The 21,814-nt window shown below is 39.6% G+C and overlaps 3 protein-coding genes across 6 annotated transcripts; 2 read left to right on the top strand and 1 right to left on the bottom strand.

The window, feature by feature from the left end:
• Positions 1 to 1,996: 1,996 nt before the first annotated feature.
• On the top strand, positions 1,997 to 7,915 carry parla (presenilin associated, rhomboid-like a). Of its 2 annotated transcripts, XM_032531804.1 has the most exons (10): positions 1,997 to 2,228; positions 3,525 to 3,708; positions 3,804 to 3,908; positions 4,150 to 4,282; positions 4,418 to 4,513; positions 4,672 to 4,821; positions 5,228 to 5,298; positions 5,389 to 5,490; positions 6,651 to 6,748; positions 7,379 to 7,915. In XM_032531804.1, exons 1-10 carry the CDS (start codon positions 2,149 to 2,151, stop codon positions 7,527 to 7,529), a joined length of 1,170 nt encoding a protein of 389 aa, XP_032387695.1. In that variant the 5' UTR covers positions 1,997 to 2,148; the 3' UTR covers positions 7,530 to 7,915. The 2 variants fall into 2 exon arrangements, with proteins under 2 accessions (XP_032387695.1, XP_032387696.1); XM_032531805.1 differs by lacking the exons at positions 6,651 to 6,748; positions 7,379 to 7,915 and adding an exon at positions 6,479 to 6,619.
• Positions 7,916 to 9,718: 1,803 nt separating this feature from the next.
• Positions 9,719 to 14,238, bottom strand: extl2 (exostosin-like glycosyltransferase 2). Of its 3 annotated transcripts, none has more exons than XR_004334406.1 (6): positions 13,898 to 14,155; positions 12,452 to 12,903; positions 12,256 to 12,326; positions 11,973 to 12,088; positions 10,327 to 10,782; positions 9,719 to 10,076 (listed from the first exon to the last, which is right to left on the bottom strand). XR_004334406.1 is itself a non-coding variant. In XM_032531807.1 (6 exons), exons 1-5 carry the CDS (start codon positions 14,173 to 14,175, stop codon positions 10,383 to 10,385), a joined length of 1,047 nt encoding a protein of 348 aa, XP_032387698.1. In that variant the 5' UTR covers positions 14,176 to 14,238; the 3' UTR covers positions 9,719 to 10,077; positions 10,337 to 10,382. The 3 variants fall into 3 exon arrangements, 2 of the variants coding, with proteins under 2 accessions (XP_032387698.1, XP_032387697.1); XM_032531807.1 differs by lacking the exon at positions 13,898 to 14,155 and adding an exon at positions 14,168 to 14,238 and having other exon boundaries at positions 9,719 to 10,077; positions 10,337 to 10,782; XM_032531806.1 differs by having other exon boundaries at positions 9,719 to 10,077; positions 10,337 to 10,782.
• A 92-nt stretch (positions 14,239 to 14,330) lies between these two features.
• Positions 14,331 to 17,758, top strand: zgc:110366 (uncharacterized oxidoreductase ZK1290.5). The gene is made up of 7 exons (XM_032531808.1): positions 14,331 to 14,672; positions 15,075 to 15,323; positions 15,496 to 15,597; positions 15,754 to 15,845; positions 16,219 to 16,401; positions 16,513 to 16,572; positions 16,895 to 17,758. Exons 1-7 carry the CDS (start codon positions 14,597 to 14,599, stop codon positions 16,988 to 16,990), a joined length of 858 nt encoding a protein of 285 aa, XP_032387699.1. The 5' UTR covers positions 14,331 to 14,596; the 3' UTR covers positions 16,991 to 17,758.
• Positions 17,759 to 21,814: the final 4,056 nt, after the last annotated feature.

The following is a 21,814-nucleotide window of genomic DNA, read 5'->3' on the forward strand; positions in this document are numbered from 1 at the left end:
GTCCAGCTTAATCTTTTTCTTTTATTGGCCAGTCTCAGATATGGCTTTTTCTTTGCCACTCTGCCCTGAAGCCCAGAATCCCGCAGCCGCCTCTTCACTGTAGATGTTGACACTGGTGTTTTGCGGGTACTATTTAATGAAGATGCCAGTTGGGGACCTGTGAGGCGTCTGTTTTTCAAACTAGAGACGCTAATGTACTTATCTTCTTGCTCAATTGTGCAACGCGGCCTCCCACTTCTTTTTCTACTCTGGTTAGAGCCTGTTTGTGCTGTCCTCTGAAGGGAGTAGTACACACCGTTGTAGGAAATCTTCAATTTCTTAGCAATGTCTCGCATGGAATAGCCTTTATTTCTAAGGACAAGAATAGACTGTCGAGTTTCAGATGAAAGTTCTCTTTTTCTGGCCATTTTGAGCGTTTAATTGACCCCACAAATGTGATGCTCCAGAAACTCAATCTGCTCAAAGGAAGGTCAGTTTTGTAGCTTCTGTAACGACCTAAACTGTTTTCAGATGTGTGAACATGATTGCACAAGGGTTTTCTAATCATCAATTAGCCTTCTGAGCCAATGAGCAAACACATTGTACCATTAGAACACTGGAGTGATAGTTGCTGGAAATGGGCCTCTATACACCTATGTAGATATTGCACCAAAAACCAGACAATTGCAGCTAGAATAGTCATTTACCACATTAGCAATGTATAGAGTGTATTTCTTCAAAGTAAGACTAGTTTAAAGTTATCTTCATTGAAAAGTACAGTGCTTTTCCTTCAAAAATAAGGACATTTCAATGTGACCCCAAACTTTTGAACGGTAGTATATAAATATATATATATATATATAATGGTTATTTTTAGAGTGCTCTCACTCTTTCCGTCTTCTTAATCTCCTCAAAACCTTTTTTTTTATGTATCCTTTTAGATATCTATTTAGTGTTGGAAGAAGTAGTTAGATCATTTACTTAGGTTCAAGTATCAATATGGCAATAGAAGAATACTGCTTCAAGTATAAGTCCATTAAAAATTTTACTCAAGCAAAAGTACAAAAGTATTTAAAGGGAAATGCACTTAAAGAATCAAAAGTATGCATTATGCAGAACTATCCCTGACAGAGTGTGATATTGTATTACATTATTGGATTAGTATTATTGATGCATTAATGTGTAATTTTAGCTGCTCTATATACTGTTTTGTAGTTAAATCTATACAATGGTTCTGTCCTATTTAATTTATCCCAATAAGCCTGGACAAGAGCCAGCATGCACAGTAACCAGGACCCTGAGACTGAAGCAGATAAATGCAATGCAGCCATCTTTAATTTGATCATTTTAGCTGTGCTTTTTCTGCTGTGTGTTAAAATGTGTACTGTTGTACTGTAAAAAGGGCCTATGCATCATATTTGACAAACTGATCATTAGTTTTGCATTGCCACAGGCAGTAATACTCAAACGCTGACACAGCACTGTGGCGATAGGTTTGCCAGTGGAAGACTACAGGCTAGTGACAAATAAATGCAGTGTATATAAAAAAAAAAAAAAAGTACAATAGTTTCCTATGAAACGTGGAATGAAAGCATAAAATGGAACAAAATTGAAAGTAAAGTTCCGCAAAACTGTACTGTACTGTTATGATATGCACTTCCCATCACTGTGCCTTCACTGGCTATCTGACAAATGTCTACTTTAATATGCCACTAGAGGGGAGTGGAGTGCCACCTGGACAAACAAAAATATGTTGTGGTGGCGGAACAACAGAGACCTTCAACTTCTGCTGCGTTCAAGTTCTCTGCACTATTTCATAATCAGAATTTTCTTTTCTTTATTGGCGCTGTATGCTTACAGTACAGTCAATACAGTATCAACATACAGGCCACATTATTACTGTTAACTGTGTGTACATATTTACAAATAGTGAATAAATGTGAATGTGAATATATATATATATATATATATATATATATACATACACACACACACACACACACACACACACAACGTCCTTTCTCCACTCCTCCTAAAAAAGTACTTTGTTATGCCAAGAAGAGTGGACGCGGGTGGAAAACAGAGGTCGGAGCTTTTACGCGAGTTCCTGAAAGCAGCATTAGCTCTAGTGTGAGAGGGAGGGGCTTCAGGCAGGAGGTCATAACAAACATGGCGTGGCGAGGATGTGTAATGAAATGGACTAAAACAGAGTTCATCAGGTCCAACAACACTACTTCACAAAGCTCCAGGTGGGCAGATGTAAAGCTGTTCCCGTGACAAGGGTTTTGCCTTTACAAGAATAACGGACAGGACGTGTTTTTGTATGTTTGTCCAATTCTCGCCAAACGTGATTAACGTTAAGATTAACGTTAAACACGTTACGTCACGTAAACTATTCCGAGTGTCATTGAAAAGAGCTTCACGGGACTGAAGACAGCGGTGTTTTTCATCTGTTACAGTGAAAATGTTGCTAACGCTACAAGACATGCCCTGTCCGTGACAGAGATAGCTAGCTAGCTTCAGAGCAGTATTTCATACTGCCTTTAACATTACCCTATTAAATCTATAGCCTAATAAATGAATATGATAATGACCAATAGTTAAACCTTAGGTCATGGGGCCTAATTAACTGAGCATACATGGTTCTCACATAGACTGTAAATATTAACAGATTATGGTTTCTCATCTAGCTAGCTATAGGGTTGTGTATCGTTTGGATTTTTACAATTCCAATGCCGAACTGGTACTTTTAAAACGATTCCGATTCCCTAACCGATTCTTGAAAAACTGAAAAATTACACCAACGAAAGGCTTACACGTCCGTTTTGGTGAGCCCAAAGGGGAAATATGGCATTTTAAAATTAGCCTACATTTACGGTAGCTAGCTAACGATAGACTACAGAGAAAGTTTGATATGTTTTAGGAGCCACAGAGGGAAAATATTTTAGTCGAAACATTAAACAACATTTGGTTTCTAATCCGGTCCGATTCCTATCGGTTGCGTAGGATCCGGTTCCATAGTGGAACCGAGTTTTGTTACCCTACCCTACTCATCTAGAATAGCTCCAGTTAGCCTATACATTTTATACATATGGTTCTTAAATGAAATTATCAAGAAAAGTGTGTTGGACATAGTAACACTAACATTGTATAATATTATAACATAGCGACTAAATTGTTAACCGATTGGTAAATCGTGTCATTTGTTTTCTTGCCAAACATCCTTTGAGTCCGGTTTATGACAGATTGATGCTCTTTTTTAAAATATCTCAATCTATTGTAAATTTAACGAGTTTTAGACTACAAATCAGACAAAACAGGCAAATTTTATACTTTTTTACTGTGGGCTGCCAGTTTTCACTATTATGTACATTTCAAAGACAATACAACAAGAAAATAGGAACGTTACATGCTTTTTTCCCTATGTGGCTTTTATATTGTTTTGCCTTATATCATACAGATGTTCATGTTATTGTGTATTTACCAAAGCTGTCTATCTGTAAATTAGGTTTTAACACTGTGTGTCTACACGTTTTGTTTGGCAGGCTGTACCCCCACAACCAACAGAGGTGCAGTTTCCGTCGGGAAGCCAAAAGGCCGGATATAAAGAAAGGAAATGTCACCCAAGAATCAAAAGCTTCACCTTCTGAGGCTGGCACACCAGGTCCCCCACCTCCTCCCAAAGTCCCCCGACCAACACTTTTAAAACCCCTGATGTTCACAGTAGGAGTAGGTCCTCCCATTCTTTTACTAGAATGAGATGAATGCAGTACTTTGGTTTGGGATAGAATGATGCCGTTGGTTGTTGTCTTACTCTATGTCAGTTTACAGGCTGCTCCTTTGGTGCGGCTGCCATTCTGCAATATGAGACCCTGAAGTCAAGAGTTATGACTGCAAAAGCTGAAGAGGAGTCAGAAAAACTCTTACAGGTGAGGTTTAATGATGCAAACTGCTGTCTCTCTCCTCCACTGCTGTTAACGTCTATAACCAATGTAGTAAAAGGCCCAATCCCAAAGTGAGCCCTGAGGACTAAATACTAAAGACTCACAGACTTAGTTGATCTCAGATGCTAAGTGAGTGAGTGTGTGAGGCGACATGGGCTCAAACAGGTGTAAATGGGACAGGGACAGCACTTCACAAGATCACATGTTACCTTTCCAATGTCACCAGGGGTCTCAGGACATGGTGTACTGGCATGACTGGTGGAACAAACTGTCAGGCTTCCAGCAGCAGCTCCTTCTCCTTATGTCCATGGTAGATGACTTCTGGAGCAGTCTCACAGAGGGACAGAAGACTGTAACCGGTAATGTTGCAGACTGACTCCTTTTGTCATTGTATTTCTTAAAATTGAATAGCTAGCATCCACACCTTTACACATGTTGAATATAATCCCCACAGTTCTTCATAGTCAGGAGTTTTCCTTATCACTGTTTTCCAGGCATCATTGCGGTAAATGCTGTAGTTCTGTGTTGCTGGCGCATCCCTTCAATGCAGAGAACCATGATTAAGTACTTCACGTCCAACCCAGCCTCCAGTGAGTATGCATGTTTTTTTAAAATCAATTACATAATACAAATGGCTTACACAAGGACAGTAAAAGGAAGGATTTTCTTGCCTGTGTAAAATGTGCACCTGGATCCACTGCCCATGATCAAGTTCTCTGTTTCTGTCCATTTTTCTGTCCCCCACCAGAAACACGGTGTCTTCCCATGGCCCTGTCCTGCTTCAGCCACTACTCCATTATCCACATGGTTGCCAACATGTATGTCCTGTGGACATTCTCATCAGGAATTGTCTCTCTCTTAGGGAAGGAGCAGTTTCTTGCACTCTACCTGTCTGCTGGTGAGTCAAATAAAGATAGACCTGGGGTCTGATAACATTGAATTGATTATAAATCCAGTATTGCAACAGCATTGAATCTGTCAAACCCAAATCCCTTTTAATCTCTTACATAATCTATTTAGGTTCAGCAATTTAAGTAATACAAATTATAAGTAACTTAATCTTTAAGACATCAAATTTAATGAGAGACATTTAGGAAACTAAAAAGACATACTGTACATATTACATATTTGCTATTTAGGTAAATTACTCTGCATTTCATTAGACTCATTAGTTATGGAGCTTAACACATTTGGATATTTTAACATTTGGAACCAGTTGGTAAAATATATGGTATCTATGATGAAATGGATGAATAACATTTTTTTGGTGGAAGAAAGAGTGATGTTATGATGTGTATTTTCAGGTGTGATTTCTACCATGGTCAGCTACATGTGTAAAACTGCCACTGGACGTCTCCATCCATCATTAGGAGCAGTACGATTTTTGCTCAAATCTTCATACATCCTGATTTAAAAGAACTACAGCAGTCCTAACGTTTTGACCTGTCTTTTGTCTGATCTGTAGTCAGGCGCTGTCATGGCAGTACTGGCCGCAGTCTGTGCAAAGGTGCCAGAGGCCAAACTAGGAATAATCTTCCTCCCAATGATCACTTTCACAGCAGGAAATGTAAGTGATGCTGTGTGTGTGTGTGTGGTGTGTGTGTGTGTGTGTGTGTGTGGTGTGTGTGTGTGTGTGTGGTGTGTGTGTGTGTGTGTGTGTGTGGTGTGTGGTGTGTGTGTGTGTGTGTGTGTGTGTGTGTGTGTGTGTACTCCCAGGTGGTTGTTTTGTAGAGACTAGTGCTGTCAAACGATTGCAAATAATCGCACATTTTTATCTATTGTAAATGTCCTTGATTTCTTTTTGTCCCTTTTTTTTTCTTCTTATCAACATGGAAAAGTGGATCGGCTTGCTTTGTGCAAATTTTTTTTAAATTGAAAACAACACCGGCATATAGCCTACTGTAGTGTTCAATTCAACACTAACATTCATACTTGGAGCAGTCATTCACAAATGATCTCCCAGACAATTTAACACTGTCCATCAATAAAACGGTGAAAGTAATACTTTGAAGAGGGGGGGAGAATTCACATCAGCTGTGTGCTTGGCCATCAAGTGGTATTTCAGACTAGACGTGTTGCGATGGTAGCTCAGTTCACAACGACCAAACACACAGATCAATTTGGTCTTGTCAATAGAACCATTTGGCAACTTTTAAAAAGTAAACTTTCCATCCAGAATCCTATTGGCGTCTATTTCGGCATCTCGCGCTCGACATCTACTCAAAACGTAACGTTACTACTCTTTTAATCCCAAACCAGTGTGTGTGGCGTGCCTGTGTTTTGTTTCCAGTTTAGCTAGATCTGATGTGGTGTTGTAGTTTTTCTAACAGTACTAGTTGTTGCAACAGCATGTGAAAAAAAACTACAAAGTGTGCTAGGCCAAAAAGAACGTTAATCTCACGATAAAAAAATTGATGCCGTTAAAATGGGTTTGCATTAACGTCGTTAATGACGCGTGTAACTGACAGCACTAGTAGAGACACAAGTCTGAAGTGCAATGTGATTTAAAATAGTTTGGTAATAGGGTGTTGACATTCCCTTATTGTTTTTTTTAGCTGCAGATAAGAGATGTAACTCTCTGCATGAGCAAAACGGACAATGTCCTGTGCATGTAAGCGAATGTCTAAGTACTGTATGCATGTCGGGATGCATGGTAGCTTAATAGTTCTTGATTTGGTGCAGCACATTGTGTGTGACGTCAGGTTCCTGTCATTGGTCTGCATTTAGGCTCTGAAAGTACTCGTCGCCATGGATACAGCAGGGCTCATACTGGGATGGCGGCTTTTTGACCACGCAGCTCACCTTGGAGGCGCCCTCTTTGGAGTGTGAGTGGCCGACTTTATTTTTCATTGAAAAGAAGAATAGTGTATTTATGGCTTTAGTAAACAACAAATGTGCAAAAACTATAGAAAATGGATAACTTATGTTTTTTATAATGGTGCAGAATGTCCTTTAAATCTTACATTTATCCTCAAAATACATCAGATGCCAATAAGAGATAATTGGATTGTTACCCAAATTGTAAGAAATACAGTGAAAGTGTAAAACGTGTGGGTGTAGTTGAGGTCCATCCAGACTTCATTATTAATAGCAGGTGAGAAAGCAATGGCACCATAAAGTGTTTTTATAGTTTGAAAAAATTAATCTTAAATCACTAGCTTTTTCAAGACCTTTCAAACACTCCATCAACAACTGTCTCCATCAGCAGATGTGCAATAGATGGCTCAGTTGTCATTAGTATGGGATTTCTTTCATGTGATAACAGCTGATGATTACTGTATTTACTATATTCTGTAATTATGCATTGTTGCTCAGTTATTCACAATATACTAGAACTTCAGCTTGTTCAGATACTTAGAGCAGCGTTCATCTTCTTATTGTGGATTATATAGTTTGGTAGTATCCCATCCTGCAGTCAGTACATCTCAACCGTCTCCATGTTTTCTGTCCTACAGATGGTATGTGGCGTATGGTCACAAACTGATTTGGAGGAAAAGGGAGCCTCTTGTGAAGCTGTGGCATGACATGCGTTCTCCAGGTGCCGGTGGATCCAGGCCAGGAGGTGGGCCTGGGGTCAGTGGTGGTGGTGGACCTGGACCACAATGAGACTCTGCAAGGTCTTTCCGGATCCTTTTTGAAAGAACTGGAAGTCCACAGTTACCCCAAAATACGCAAGGACACTTTATCCACCAAGAGGGAGTTGGGTGTAATTGTTAATTAATATAGTTTTTTATCAGGGTTTGTTATGACCATAAGCAGATGTAATGGTATGCAGAGACTGGACATTTAAAAAAAAAAAAACAGGTCAGACCTCACACCTTGTGGTGCAATCCAGATGTTTACTCTGTAGACTGATAACATCTGCTGCCCTACAAGTAACCCCTTCAAAATAAAACCTATCGTCACTCTCCTACCTCTTAATATGCATGGGTGTTTTAAAGTTAGATTTTTCCGGTTAATATTATTGAAAGCAATTGTATAAGCCTGGGCAGTAAAAACAGAGTGCTGATATGATTCAGTGACTGAATTATTTGCTGACTTCAGTGTAATACGCAGTCCTGTGGGCTTGTCCTATGTTGCCATTAAAACAATCGGAGTTAACGATGCATTTATATTTGCATTTAATTAAAGAGGGGACTAGTCATTAAACAAGAATTTACCACATAATTAGGAACAAGTGGGAACTCTTACTTCTACACACTGGAGTGATACTGTTCGTCAGAAACAAGATGCATCAATATGTCAGTAATTCAGCTTGGAAGCCCTGAAAAGAAAAATCTTCAATCATTCAGCCTATCTCAGGATATTGACCTCTGTTCACAGACTTAAAGGGTAACTACCGTTTTTTTCCCCCAACCTATTTTCCTATGTTTTTGACTGATGGGAACAACAATCTTTAAAATTGGTCCAGTATTAAGCAAGATCACTGGATTTGGCAGCGGTGAAACAAGCTACAATGCAAGTTAATCGGGCAGTTGTCCAGCTATTATAAACCTTCAGAAACGTTCTCGTTTGGCCACTGACAGGCTCAGATTAATGTCTGACAACATTATGGAAGAGATTTCTAAGGAGCTTAAACTTTCTGTTAAAGAGTAAGATCCTTTTTTTTTTAAACATAACATCCGTGAAATCACGTTTGCTAAACCCACCAGGCTCCATGTAAATAAACAGTAATTTTACCATCATAAAATACACTTTATTCAAAGTTGACAAACTAAAAAACTATGAAAAGCAGTTTGTGGTCGTCTTTCTCCTTTTCCAACCATCATAACTATTTCTGGTTGAAATAAACACAGTTTACTGATTTACATGTGAAAATATGTTTGCGCTACAAGCATAGCTTTTTTATTTTATTTTTTTAAATTGAGCCTGGTGGCTTAAGCGCTAGCGACTTCAGAGCTGTTTCTGGTTAAACAAAAAGGGTCTAAATTTCTCTCTGAATGGATTCTTTCCATAATGTTGTCAGACAGAATATTAATATGAGCCTTTCAGTGGCAAAACAAGCACTTTAGTGAAGGTAAATACAAGCTGGATAATTGCCCCATAACTTACATTGTAGCCTGTTTTGTTACTGCTTAAAGTTGCCCCGCCACACGTATTTAATGACTTTGTGGTAATGTCTGTAGTTCTACAATGGACTCAAACATTTTTTGGGGAAAAAATGCCTTGGTTACCTTGTTTCAAGCCATTCTAGCATGGAATAGAAAGCCAGCAAGAAGACTCAGCGGGATTTGTGCCAATTGTCATTAATATTCAATGAGCTAAGCTGCTTGACTCTGATTGGCTAACAGTTGCCAATGAAAGCCTGGCTATCAGGTTCCTTTACCCAACTGGGTGAGCTCATGAACAGTAATGAGCTCAGACAACATGACAGACTGACCAACTGTTGTAATCGGTCTGATTTCTCAGCTTGTCTCTTTTCAGTGGCTAGAGCTGACAGTAGGTAGCAGTTCATTTTCACATTTACAACTTAAACACATATGGACCTAACATTTAAAAAGAAATGCAAGTTAACAACTGTTTTGTGTGGCAGGGCATCTTTAATACAGGACCAATGTCAAAGATTGTTGTTCCCATAAGTCACTTAGACACAAAAACATAGGAAAATATGGTCCAGGCTGAAACAAACGGTAGTTCCTCCTTAACTCATTTACCGATAATTATGAAATCATCCACAAATTCTGTTCAAAGAGTGTTGGCTTTATTTAACTTATTAACATGATACAGTCTTTATAATGTGCACACATTTAAAAAAAAAAAAAAAGATTGTCCATGCATGCATAGTAAGAATGATCTAGAATGTACAAAATACCTGTATTTTATTCATAAATTCACACCTTTGGTACAGACGCTCTTTTGACCAGTACATACTTAATAACAGTACCTACAAATTCATACAAGCTCACCAGAAAAGTGACAATCCGTAAACTAAATAAATGTAGTAAAAACAAATGTTTACAGGACAGCATCAGAGAGCTGTAAATCATGGTTACACCTGCTGGTTGTAGAACAACCACAATCCACTGAGAGGGTTGTTCATACTGAAAGAAAGGCAGCTTTGGTAACGATATAGAGATTACTTTATCAAATATAGATTATGCCTCAGACTGGGCCATGTTTAGAAAATTCTGATTGTCCTAAATCCATGATAGTCTTGCGAATGCAGTGATGAAACAGCTCAGTATCACAAGATACAAAAAGAACACAACACTGAGCTAAACATTCTTATTAAAAAACATTTTATTTTGTATATCACCCACTGCTGAAACACTTTTTTGTTGCAATACTGTTAAAATATTTTGTCCGTGAAATTTGAAATTAAGGTTCCTACACATGCAGGGATCAGCAGTGTCTAACCAATGTCAACCTAACCCTGATTCCAGACAGATGTTATTTAGCCAACGCAGACTTACTTGAGTCGGTCTTCTTTCCATCCAAAACAATCAGCTGTGTGGCAGCTCAGCCTCTACTCTTATGGTTGGCGTAGCTGGGGAAGCCAAACTGGGACACCATCAGGTTGGAGAAGCAGAGTGGCATGAAGCCGTAGATCTGCGTCAGCTTGTTCATACAGTAGGATCTCTGAAGAAGGTGTTCAGGACGATGCCACATGCCCTGGTACCCGCTCCTGGCATCCTTTTCCAGGTTGCGGAGGTCTACAGGTTTGACAAAGACCCCGGAGGGTTTGTTAACCTTGCCTATAGAGTGTTTCCTCAAATACAGCGCTACAGCAAAGTTCATGGCAATGTCGTCACAATTCTGCGTTTCATCCACCAGCGCGTGCACTGCTTGAGGTTGGTCCTGGAAGAGCTGCAGGTACCGGCGGTGGAAGAAGGCAGCACCAACTAACACCATGGAGTACCTGCAGTGAGTGGATCAAGAAAGAATTCAAGTATTTCAAAAGAAAACGAGCTTTCACATCAAAGTGAGACCAAGGATGGGCAGCATTTAAATTAAATGTATTTAAAATACAAATTTATTTACTTTTGATTATTTTGTAATTTGCATTTAGCTGGACAGGGAAAAAAAAGATTTAATTTGTAACAAAATAATTGAATAGCTTGGCTGTTCAGTCAGTCGATGGTCGCTTTGACCGACAGAAACCACCCAGCATGCATCCCTGAATTTGCAGCCTCCCACCTCCAAAAAATCCTGATTTAGCACTGCTATTACCCAGCTCCAGCGCAATGAGTTTGCTACATTCTGCAAGCTCTCTTAGCTTTTTACGTCTAATAAATAAATAAATAGACAGTGTGACATGCCACAACCGTATAAACTTAGGGGGCTCAGGGGGTGCACGCTCAACCAGAGTCTAGAGATGGTCCCATACCAATTTTTGCTTCCAGTTACCGATCCTGACACCTGAACTTGCGTATCGGCCGATACCGAGTACTGATCTGATACCAGTGTGTCATATTTTATTATGTTTTAACAACTGTATACTACTCTCACTGTATGGATGTGATAGGATTTCTATCTCTGTTGTCGGTCTAAGTCAGGTTAAACTCTTTGTGAAACATGAACAAACTTTCTTTTTTTATCCAGATTGGCAGTCAGTCATAAAAGAAAAGAACATAAATTAACTACTTTAACGTAGATTTTCTTTAGTTTTTTTTTTTAATTTATTTTTTATACCTAGTATAGGATTGTGTATAAACTCCAGTACTTCCTAATACTGATACTGCCTAAAACGCTGGTATCGGCACATCTCTACCAGAGTCTGGAGCAGCAGCTCTCAGAAGTTAACCTGGCTCTGATGACAAGTGCATGCATGATACAGACGCAGGATTTGCTTGTGAATTGAGTAAACTCCATTAAAAATAACTATTTGTCAACAAATCTAACATCACTAGAAATTAGCAAAGCTCCTCCTTTTAAAGAAGGGGTGTGAAGGTCAGACCTCTGGTGAGCAAGTATATATAATTTACTTTTATGTGTATTTTTTACGCCCATCTCTGAGTAAGAACAAAGTAAGTAACAAGGAACCAATAAGTGCATTTTTATGTTTAGCTGGAAAAAAAGAAATTATGACAAAAGAAAAGCACAACTTACTTGTCACCTCCAGCTGTTTCTGGGTCCTGCAGTTCAAAACTGCCGTAACTGTACGCTCCTCCTGGTGCTGAGACATGTTTGCGTGGGACGAACCCAACAATCTGGTCTGGGAATTGCTGCATAACCAAAGACAAAACAGCTTATGCTGTACCTGCTGATGGTGCAGCACCACATGATTCTCAAGAATTTTTATTTACATAAGCAATAATTATTTTAAACCCAAATCCAGTGTAGTTGCATAATGTTAATCACTCTCATCTACATTGTCCCTGAAGCTTATTACCTTCCAGACAGAGAAAGCAAAACTGATGTCAGGAACACTGACCAGGGTGTCGTCATCCAGCATCAGCACCGCTAAGGAGCAAAGCAAAAATCAAACGGTCACCGCTGAAAAATACTGAAACAGGTAAAACATATATAGTTCTATACAAGCATAGCCTCATCTCAGAGCATAAACAATATGCAGACAATATACTGACCATCAGTATTAATCTCAGGGAATGGTTGTAGTCTGTTGCGCATGTTATTGATAGTCTGCTCCTTGAAGACCAGAGGGACCGGATGAGGCCCCAAAGAGTTCCATAACTTCAGAGGTGTCTGCTCCCCAATGTTGTTCCAGACTATGATAATCTGCCGCAGATGAGGCACTGCCTGGTAATGGTTTAGGAGTTTGAGCAAAATGTCTGTGCGGTTGTAAGTTTGGATGATGATGGTGAACCTCTGCTCCTCCTCCCCTATGCTGTCACCAGGTTTGTCCTTCCTAGGATTATTTTTGTGTGATGTTGCCTCGCGTAGCACTCCTAGGCCACCAACACCTCCTTGGTCCTCAGCAGGGGGCAGCAGAGCTGTCAATGCCGCACCAACCAGGAGTAGCAGCAGGATTGGCCAAACCAAATAGGCTCGCCGGAGCCCCATTTGGCATCGGGGGACCCTGCATCAGAGGAGGCACATATAGGCAGAACATCCCATTAACCCTCCTGTTGTCCCTGGGTCAAATTTGACCAGTTTTCAAAAGGTTTCTATAATAATAAATTTGGGTTTCTTTCAAACAAATTGTCAAATGAAATAAAGTGGAGGTTCCCTGAAACGGTCTGTACGAATACAACAAATGATCAGTTCACTGCTTTAAATGAATTTAGGCGTTTTATTCACTAGTATTTGAACGTTAAAAATGTGGGGGAAACGCAGAGTGTGGCATCTATAACGTGGGAAAAAAGTGACAAAAAGTGTCAATAAAAAATGAACCAAACGTTTAAAAAAAAGAAGAAGAAAAAAAAGACATTTGGACCTAGAAAAACAAAACGTTGCACGGTCGACGGGAAGACAACACGAGGGTTAAAATGTGCTCCAAGTCCCTGCAAGCATTTACAACAGAGTTCACTTAGGCAACAGTGAATGCATGCTATAAGAGGTATGGCTTTACACTCATGCTTTCGCAACTTCATTTTTGGAATCACTTTTTGCATGTCCACGTGAAGCTTTCAGAACATACCCGTTGATTATTGACAAAGAAACTTAATATAAAAAGCCTGTAAGGTGAAACTGTGGTGAGTAAACAAGCTAACATCAGCAACGTTAGGTCTATTTCCTTTAGGTGAGTCTCAGGATAGTTTTTCGTATGGGGTCAGAATCATTTCCTACACCACTGAACAAACTGAATTTGTTAATGGGTTAATGGGACAAACTGAATTAGTTCAGTAAGCAAAGCAAAATAAATGTGACACTGATGTTACCCCAAAACTGCCTTAAGGTTAGTATGCAACCATTACATTTTTAACACAATTCATCTTAAGCCAGTAATATAGCTGTAAATAACGTATACATAGCGCCATCCCGTGGGTTGACCGTACTGCCACATAAGAAATAGTTATTTGCATTAAGCACGGTAGAAATTGTTTAATTTATTTCTATAATGAAAAACTCACCTCATTTTGTTGGCACTCCACATAGTCCGTTTGCGTTAACGTTACATGGTCGCCATGTTGGCTAACTCTAACTAAAGAGCCTGAAGGAAAGGAGCTCTGACATTTTAACATTAGCGTGGTATGAGTGGACGTCATACGCTAGCTAGCTAAACAAATGCACAACTGGGTTGTTGGGAAAACCTGCGAATAGCCAACTACTTGAAACAAATATAGCGATATATTATATTTGTTTGTTATACGTTACAGCCTTGTACATCAATTTTTACTCACTTAATCATATTTGGTACCCTTTGGAGACCGACGCCATTTTTGTTGTGCTAAATTTACGTCGTACTCATTGGCTTAAGTAACATGTCTTTTGATTTTCCGTTGGAGGCACATCTCCACCCACTCCAGAGATGCTAGCGCACTTTGTTTTGAAAACGATCGGAAACCAGGAAAACACTTCCTTAATAACTTCACAAAAAGTACTGCTTGTATCAAATTTCAAGTAGCTTACGTATTATTAGTGGTAAATTGACTGAATTAAGCAATTAGTAATTTAAAAAATACTTAGGGAAGTTGTGGGTATTCCTAAAGTATCCCTACAGTCGATTTGGGGGCAGATATATAGACGGTTTTAATATAGAGGGTATTTGCAGATAGAGAAGAGAATAACACTTCCTTGTATTTCAAGTTGCTCAGCACTGCCCAGGGAACATGACCTTCGCACCAGAGCTGAGTTGTCCTACAATCCCACTTTCCAATGGTCTGCAGATTCCGTTACTTGGATTAGGTGAGTTTTACTGTGTTATGATAACACTAATGCATAAAACACAATAAATGCAATGTGATGTTTTACAGTTAGCTTTATGGTGTGCTTGCTATTTTATATCAAGCATTATATATATATATATTATTTATTTTTTAAATATGCCATTCTGGAGAAGATAACCTAATATGATAAACAAACTACAGTTGATAACTTTCCTAAAACAATACATTTTGTGTCATATTTGCTCAAACTGTAATATATGTTGTGTTTACTATTACTTTCAAAAGGTACTTTCACACTTTCTGATTTGTAGAATATTAAAAAGATCTAGCCTATCATTGCTAACAATGGTCTAAATGTAAATGTGTTTTCATGCCTTAACCTTTGAGTGGAACTGAGCTGACTTGACTCTCTCTCTACCAGGCACATCACATGATGGCGGGTACTCCCATGATGCCGTTGTGTATGCACTCACTGAGTGTGGCGTGCGCCACATTGACACAGCAAAGCGCTACGGCTGCGAGAAGAAACTGGGTGACGCTATCACAGAAAGCAGGATACCACGAAGTGATCTGTGGGTCACCAATAAACTGTGGCACGGGGACTACGGTTACAAAGCTGCAAAGAAAGCGTGCCTTGACTCCTGCGCCAAAATGGGGGTGGAATATTTTGGTATGGGTTGTGTGTTTTCTATGTTTTCATTATCATGGGAGATGTACCAACTTTATCCAACAATAATTGTTTTTGATATCATGACAGTCTTCATTCCCCAACGTTGCATGCAGTTTGTGGTCTTCCTGTCTTTTTTAGTCTTTCATTAAATCATCATCTGCCCCCTTTTCAGATCTGTACCTGATGCACTGGCCAGAGTCCCCGCAACGTGGTTGCTCCAACAGGGAGATGAGAGCTGAGACTTGGAGAGCTTTGGAGGAACTGTATAAAGAAGGTACAGAACATGAAAGATCATCTTAGAAAACAGTTGGAAAGTGAGCAATAAGTGACTACAGCAAGCATCTTTATGATAGAGTAGCCTACTGTCAGAGTGGGTATTTCATAGAGCATAATCCTGTGTATCCATACATATCCCTGTTGGTCACTATAGGGCTGTGCTGTGCTATTGGAGTGAGCAACTTCCTGGTCCATCACCTGGAAGAGTTAAAGGAAGACTGTACTGTCGTGCCACATGTCAACCAGGTAGTCTTTTTTTCTCCCAGAAAACCCTCAATTAGATTTATGTGGGGTTTTTTTAGCCTATAGAGGCAATCGGGTGAGATTATTCCCCTCCTCTCCGGAATAACTCAATAACTTGTGTACAGTACCTGAATCTTTTAGAGGGCAAGTTAGACATTAAAAAAAAAATGAAATGAACCAATAAGAGATATGTTTAGCGACATGATCAGGGATGGATTATCTAGGTAAATTTGTAATGAGATGCTTCAAAACAAGAATCTTTGGTGTGCTGTTAATCGCAGTGGTGGAGTATTCAAGTAAATGTGAAACAGAACTGTCTACAGTACGTGCAATAACATGCCTTTGATAACATCTTAAAAATGATATGATCCACCAGGTGGAGTACCATCCTTTCCAGCAGCCCAGTCACCTGATGGAGTACTGTCGCCAGGAGGGAATTGTGTTTGAAGGGTACAGTCCTCTGGCCAAGGGTCAAGTCCTCAGCAACCCGACTGTTCTCCAGATAGCAGAAAAATACAGACGCACACCTGCTCAGATCTGCATCCGCTGGAGTATTCAGGTTGTCACATTGTTCAGATATTGCCCGCCCTATGTTGAATTGGTCTATCACATTGGGGTTTTTTTTTTTTTTTTTATACACATTGCTATGGTTTCTCTGCTTTTTCCTTAGAATGGAGTTGTTACAATCCCCAAATCTACGAAAAAGAAGAGGATTCAAGAAAACTTTCAAGTCAGTTAAAAAAGAAAAAAACTTTTACACGCTATTTTGCTTGATTGTAAAAAATAGTTTATGGATTAGAAAAGGTTAAAGATGATTTGTTATTGTCTGCCACCGATCAAGCAGGTATGACAACATTTGAAAGAAAAAAGAGAAACATCATAAGGCTAAGACACAATATTAAGAAAGGAAAAAAGAATCTGTATAAAAACATAGATTCAGATTTTAAAATATAGATTATTAAAATAGTATATATAGCCATACATTTTGTAATTTCACCCGTTTCCTCCTCCTCCTCCTCCTCCTCCTCCTCTACCTCTCCTCTCACACACAGGTGTTTGGGTTTCAGCTGGAGGAGTCGGACATGGCCGCTTTGGGAGGATTACATGATGGAAGACATGTGTCCTGGGATCCAACAAATGTGGAGTAACATTATGCGAGAAATCCCCAGAGTGTGCTTGTCTTTGAATTAGTTTTGTCAGTATTCTGTATCGACGACGTTGCCGCCAGATGTTGCTAGGCACGGCCGCTTTACTTGTATAACACATTTCAACAACAGGGCAATTCAAAGTGCTTTACATAAAAAGATTAAAATAGTAAGTGCAGTATAAGAAATTAAACATTAAAGAGCAGTTAAAAACAGTTAAACATATTAAAGCAGATAAAATAGCAGATTTTAGGCTGCTAGTATGGGACAGTGTATAAGTCGCTGCCCCGCACACTTTATTGGGGCGCAATAACCATTTTTTGAAAACACAAACTCTGTTGACCAATAAGGTCGGCATTCTATACAGGCAGAACCACGTGTCTTTACCATCTCATCCACCACGGGGAATGAGTGTGTGAATATAGTCGTCACTATAAGGCTTAGTTTAATCATGGCAAATTTAGCTAAATCCTGAACAGCTCCAACTGTTTCTAGTAGATATTACCACAACATCTGTCACACCCGCATTGGAGAAATTCTCAGACACATATTTGTTTCCTGTTCAGAATGGCCACAACCCTAATCTCACAAATTGTTAACAAGAACAACCCAAATGGTATGATTTCCTCTGTGTAACTGAGACATGGCTGAGTGATGGTGAGTCCAGCGCCTTCACCGAATTTTTAAACCACGATTGCTGCTACCTTAACTCCCCTCGAAAATCTGGCGAGGAGGAGGAATAGCAACTGTATATAAAAGTCATTATAAATGTACGCAGATATTGCTGTTATCAGCTGTTCAGCAGTTTTGAGCTGAGTTTATTTGAGATTGGTCGTTCTCATACAGTGTTGTGTGCTGTGGTCTATCGGCCCCCCCACCAAGTACAATAAGGACTTTTTAAATGATTTTTCTGTTTTTTCTGGCTGAAATCATGCCTAAATATGATCATGTTCTTATTGTTGGGGATTTTAATGTTCATGTGTGTTGTCCTGATAAGCCAATGACAAGGGTTTTCTAAACCTCATTTATTTTTTAATCTTTGCAATCTGGAAATGAAACCCCACAAAACTGGCACACACTTGATCTTGTTTTTTTAATTTTGGGTTGCTGTTTTAATCTAAGATAGTGCCAGTTTTTCCCCCTAGGCCTTTTTATTTTAGACGGGGTCCTTTCCTGTCATCCCCTTTAAAACCTCGCGCTGCTGAAAGGCCTGTCGCATGTTAACCCCCTTCCCCTGCTGGGAAAATTTTCGGTTGGTTTTGGCAAAAATCCACTCCTGATTCCCGTATTTCACAAAAGAAACCTTGCCATGGTTTCCCTCCACCTGCCCCAAATTTTTTTAAAACACTGTGGGTCCTTAAAAACCCCGGCAGCCAAAAAAAATTTGGGGCCCCCGGGGTGAAGACCCCTGACCATATTTCTAGACGTGGTGACGTAAGCTGAGCGGGAAAATGGAAAAGGCCCAAAATGCAGGTGTCTATTCAAAAAGTTTAAAGGTTGCTGGCGTCATTTCCCCGGGAAAAGGTTTAAAAATGCAAAAAATTATTTCTCAATATTTTCGGGCAAATTTTCCCAAGCCTCATGTTTTATTTTTAACCCCATTGACCACCTTTTAATGCCCCGCAAATGGGTTGGGAGGCATCCCGGGTATTTTGTGAAAACCCTTTTTTGCTTTTTTTTTTTTGATGGTCACTTCTATTAGGGCTAAATTTTCACCTTTAGCTTTAGACCCTTCAATTTTCTGTCCCCTGCCCGGCTTTTTTGATCATTTTGACCTTTTTCCCCTTTTTTTTTTTAGAGGAGGGTTTTTTGGTCACTTGAAAACCCTCGGGTTTTTCCAAATGGGTCTGTCCCCCCCTCGACTAATTAAAGGGGTTTTCCCCCCCCTGTGGGGGCCAACTGATGTTTAAAAGTTATAAAAAGGTCTTACCTCGGGGGGTGGGCCCCCGAAATTTTTTAAAAAATTTCTAACCCCCCTCTGATTAAAAACCTGCCCCTTTTCCGTCCAAATTTTTTGCAAAATTTTAGGCCTTTTTTTTCTAAATTTCCTTTCCTTTAAAAACTTAAAGAAGATTGGGCACCGTCCAAATTTTTGGCCTTTTTGGAAGCAAAATTCTAGAGGGGGTTTTTCCCTCCGGTTTTTAAAACCTTGCCCTTTCCCCAAACCGTCTTTTAAGAGTTTTTTTAAAGATATCTTTTTAAACGCCTCAAAACCTCAGTATTTTTTTTTCTTTCCCAAAAAAGGGCCCCAAAAATTTAAATGGGCCCAAAAATTTTACTTTTCAAAAAATAATTTACGGGGCCCCAATCTTTTCTAAGATTTTTAAAAGGGAAAAGGAATTTGAAAAGGCCTGAAATTTCCCAAAAATGAAGGGTCAAGAGGGAGGGTTTTTTAATCAGAGGTTGAATTTAAACTGTTTTTTAGGCCTGAAATTTGCAAAAACTGACGGAAAAAAAACGTTAATTTATTTTCACTTTAGCCGTGGGGGGGGCACAGGCCCTAGCCCCTGGATGGGGTTTTTGGGGGCCTACTTAGAAGGCCCCGAAATTTTTGTTTTAGCATAGGTGGGTTTTTTTATCCCCCCCTCTGTCCCCTTGGGTTTGGGGGCCCACAGGGGTTTGGTCCTCGGCCCTCCCGCTTTTTCTCTTTTTTATTTGCTTCCCTTGGTTTTCCAAAACTTAAAAATACGGCATTTCTTTTCCCCCTGTTTGCCGATGGAAAATTTAATTTATGTCCTCTTAAAAAAAAAACAAAAACCCGTTGGACAACTATTTAATTTTCTTGACCAATAAAAAATGGATGGCTCTGAAAAATTTTTTAAGGTTTTAAATTTAAAAAAACAGAAGTGATGGTTTTTTGGGGGGGCACCACTGGGACCCTGCCTGTAGATTTTTGGGGTCCTTTTGGGACCCTTATTTAAATTTTAAAATTTTCAAACCCAAGGGGGTTTAAAGGAAACCCCGGGTTTAAATTTTCAATCAAATCAAGCAGGGGTTTTCCCAAAACCCAAACTTTTTTCATTTTTGGGAAATGGCCAAAATAAAACCAAAATTTTTTCAAGGCCCATTTTTTCAACGCAATCCATGCCTTTTAACTCCAAAGGCTGGCCCCACTGGAAACCCCTATATGTGGGGGGGATTTGGGGCCTCCATCACCCTTTTCCCCGATATACAAAAGGGAGCAGCCGGCTTTTAAAGGGCACACGTAAACAGGGGGCCCTCTCCCCCATTTTTGCTTCCTACAAATGGCTTTTCCCATTCAATTTTGGAAACCTTTTAAAATTCTTTTTTTTGCTTTTAAAACACTAAAAGGTCTTGCCCCGCCATACCTCTCTGAGCTTCTACACCCTTATAAACCCGTCCGCGCTCTCAGGTCAGATGATCAGCTGCTCCTGACTGTGCCTAAAACTAAGCGTAAGCTCAGAGGGGACCGTGCCTTTGCTGTGTCTGCCCCTAGACTATGGAATGATCTGCCTTTGCATGTAAAACAGGCCTCTTCTTTATCTGTTTTTAAAACCCTTCTTAAAACCCATCTTTTCTCTTTGGCTTTTGACACATAGTAAGATGTCGACTTCTTTTACTTGTTCTTATTTGCTACTTTGTGTGTTTTTAATTGTATGGTTATTAATTATAAATAGGTTTATTTATTTTCTGTACAGCTCTTTGGTCAACTTTGGTTGTTGTAAAGTGCTTAACAAATAAAGTTGGTATGGTATGGTAAGTCACTCAGTTCACTTTATATGTATATAATATACTGTATAGATATATAATTTTCGTCCGGATGTCAGTTCACCTTCCGCTTTCTTTGTGTTGGCATTCTAAACTCCAGATTAATAAATAAACTGATTGATAAATAAACTGATAAAATAAATGTACATATTAACTTTTTTTGTACATTGGAAGAATGATGATGTTAGCTAAATAAATCCTTTTTACCACTGAGGATGTCATTCATCTTTTTTTTCCATTTTCAGGATTTCCTATATGGGCAGGTCACTTTAAACATACCCAGTCACTGCCTTTAAAAGCCTCATTTGCAGATTGCGGTATGTGTTGGGAACGGTATGCGTGCATGTATTTTATTTTAGCCGATATTATGTCTTCTTTTTTGGCTATGGCTGGTGGGTAAAGTAGGATGGTATGGGGATGGAACAGACTGATAAATGTTATTTGGGAAATCAATATAAAATAAAAACAACTCTGCACCATGATCTGGTCTTGTGAAAGAAGTCAGAATGATGTTATTGGAAGGAAACGTGTAAAGATCACAGTAGACAAGTATGTGTTGGTGGTAAGATAGATACCACTCTCAACAAGGACTCAAATCCAGACCCAGAAAAACTTCCTCAGTGGAATGACCCCAATGCCTGACCATACTCCCTAGCACCCACTAAGTATTCTGGAACTGACTGTGGGGGGGAGGGGTCTACCCACCCACCTTATTATGCTAAGATATAAGAAGGACAGTGAGAAAGAAACCCCTGGCAGTGTCACTTCCCGAGCAACAGAACACTCTGAAGAGAACTGACCGATTTTTGAGGGACTTCATTTTTTTTGGGGGGGGGGTGTTCAGTCAGGTTGATTCAGTCTCTCAAGAAACCATGGCTTTTAAACAACACATGGTGTAATGCCACCATGTAACAACATTCCTTTGATGCCTCTCAAAAACTGGTTTGATCCACCAGGTGGAGTACCATCCTTTCCAGCAGCCCAATCCCCTGATGGAGGACTGTCGTCAGGAGGGAGTTGTGTTTGAAGGGTACAGTCCTCTGTTCTCCAGATAGCACACCTGCTCAGAGACTACATGCTGGGTGTGCATAAGTAAAG

This window comes from Etheostoma spectabile, chromosome 12, assembly GCF_008692095.1.
Source record: "Etheostoma spectabile isolate EspeVRDwgs_2016 chromosome 12, UIUC_Espe_1.0, whole genome shotgun sequence".
NCBI lineage: Eukaryota > Metazoa > Chordata > Actinopteri > Perciformes > Percidae > Etheostoma > Etheostoma spectabile.

Excerpts from the sequence above, each read along its gene's own strand:
- parla (XM_032531804.1), top strand. The coding sequence starts at position 2,149 with ATGGCGTGGCGAGGATGTGTAATGAAATGGACTAAAACAGAGTTCATC. Across the intron at positions 4,283-4,417 it reads GGGACAGAAGACTGTAACCG|GCATCATTGCGGTAAATGCT; the intron begins GTAATGTTGCAG and ends ACTGTTTTCCAG. Across the intron at positions 4,514-4,671 it reads CACGTCCAACCCAGCCTCCA|AAACACGGTGTCTTCCCATG; the intron begins GTGAGTATGCAT and ends GTCCCCCACCAG.
- extl2 (XM_032531806.1), bottom strand. The coding sequence starts at position 13,920 with ATGTGGAGTGCCAACAAAATGAG. Across the intron at positions 12,904-13,897 it reads TGGAGTGCCAACAAAATGAG|GGTCCCCCGATGCCAAATGG; the intron begins GTGAGTTTTTCA and ends CCTCTGATGCAG. Across the intron at positions 12,089-12,255 it reads TTGCTTTCTCTGTCTGGAAG|CAATTCCCAGACCAGATTGT; the intron begins GTAATAAGCTTC and ends TTGGTTATGCAG.
- zgc:110366 (XM_032531808.1), top strand. The coding sequence starts at position 14,597 with ATGACCTTCGCACCAGAGCTGAGTTGTCCTACAATCCCACTTTCCAAT. Across the intron at positions 15,846-16,218 it reads TCGTGCCACATGTCAACCAG|GTGGAGTACCATCCTTTCCA; the intron begins GTAGTCTTTTTT and ends ATGATCCACCAG. Across the intron at positions 16,573-16,894 it reads GGATTCAAGAAAACTTTCAA|GTGTTTGGGTTTCAGCTGGA; the intron begins GTCAGTTAAAAA and ends TCTCACACACAG.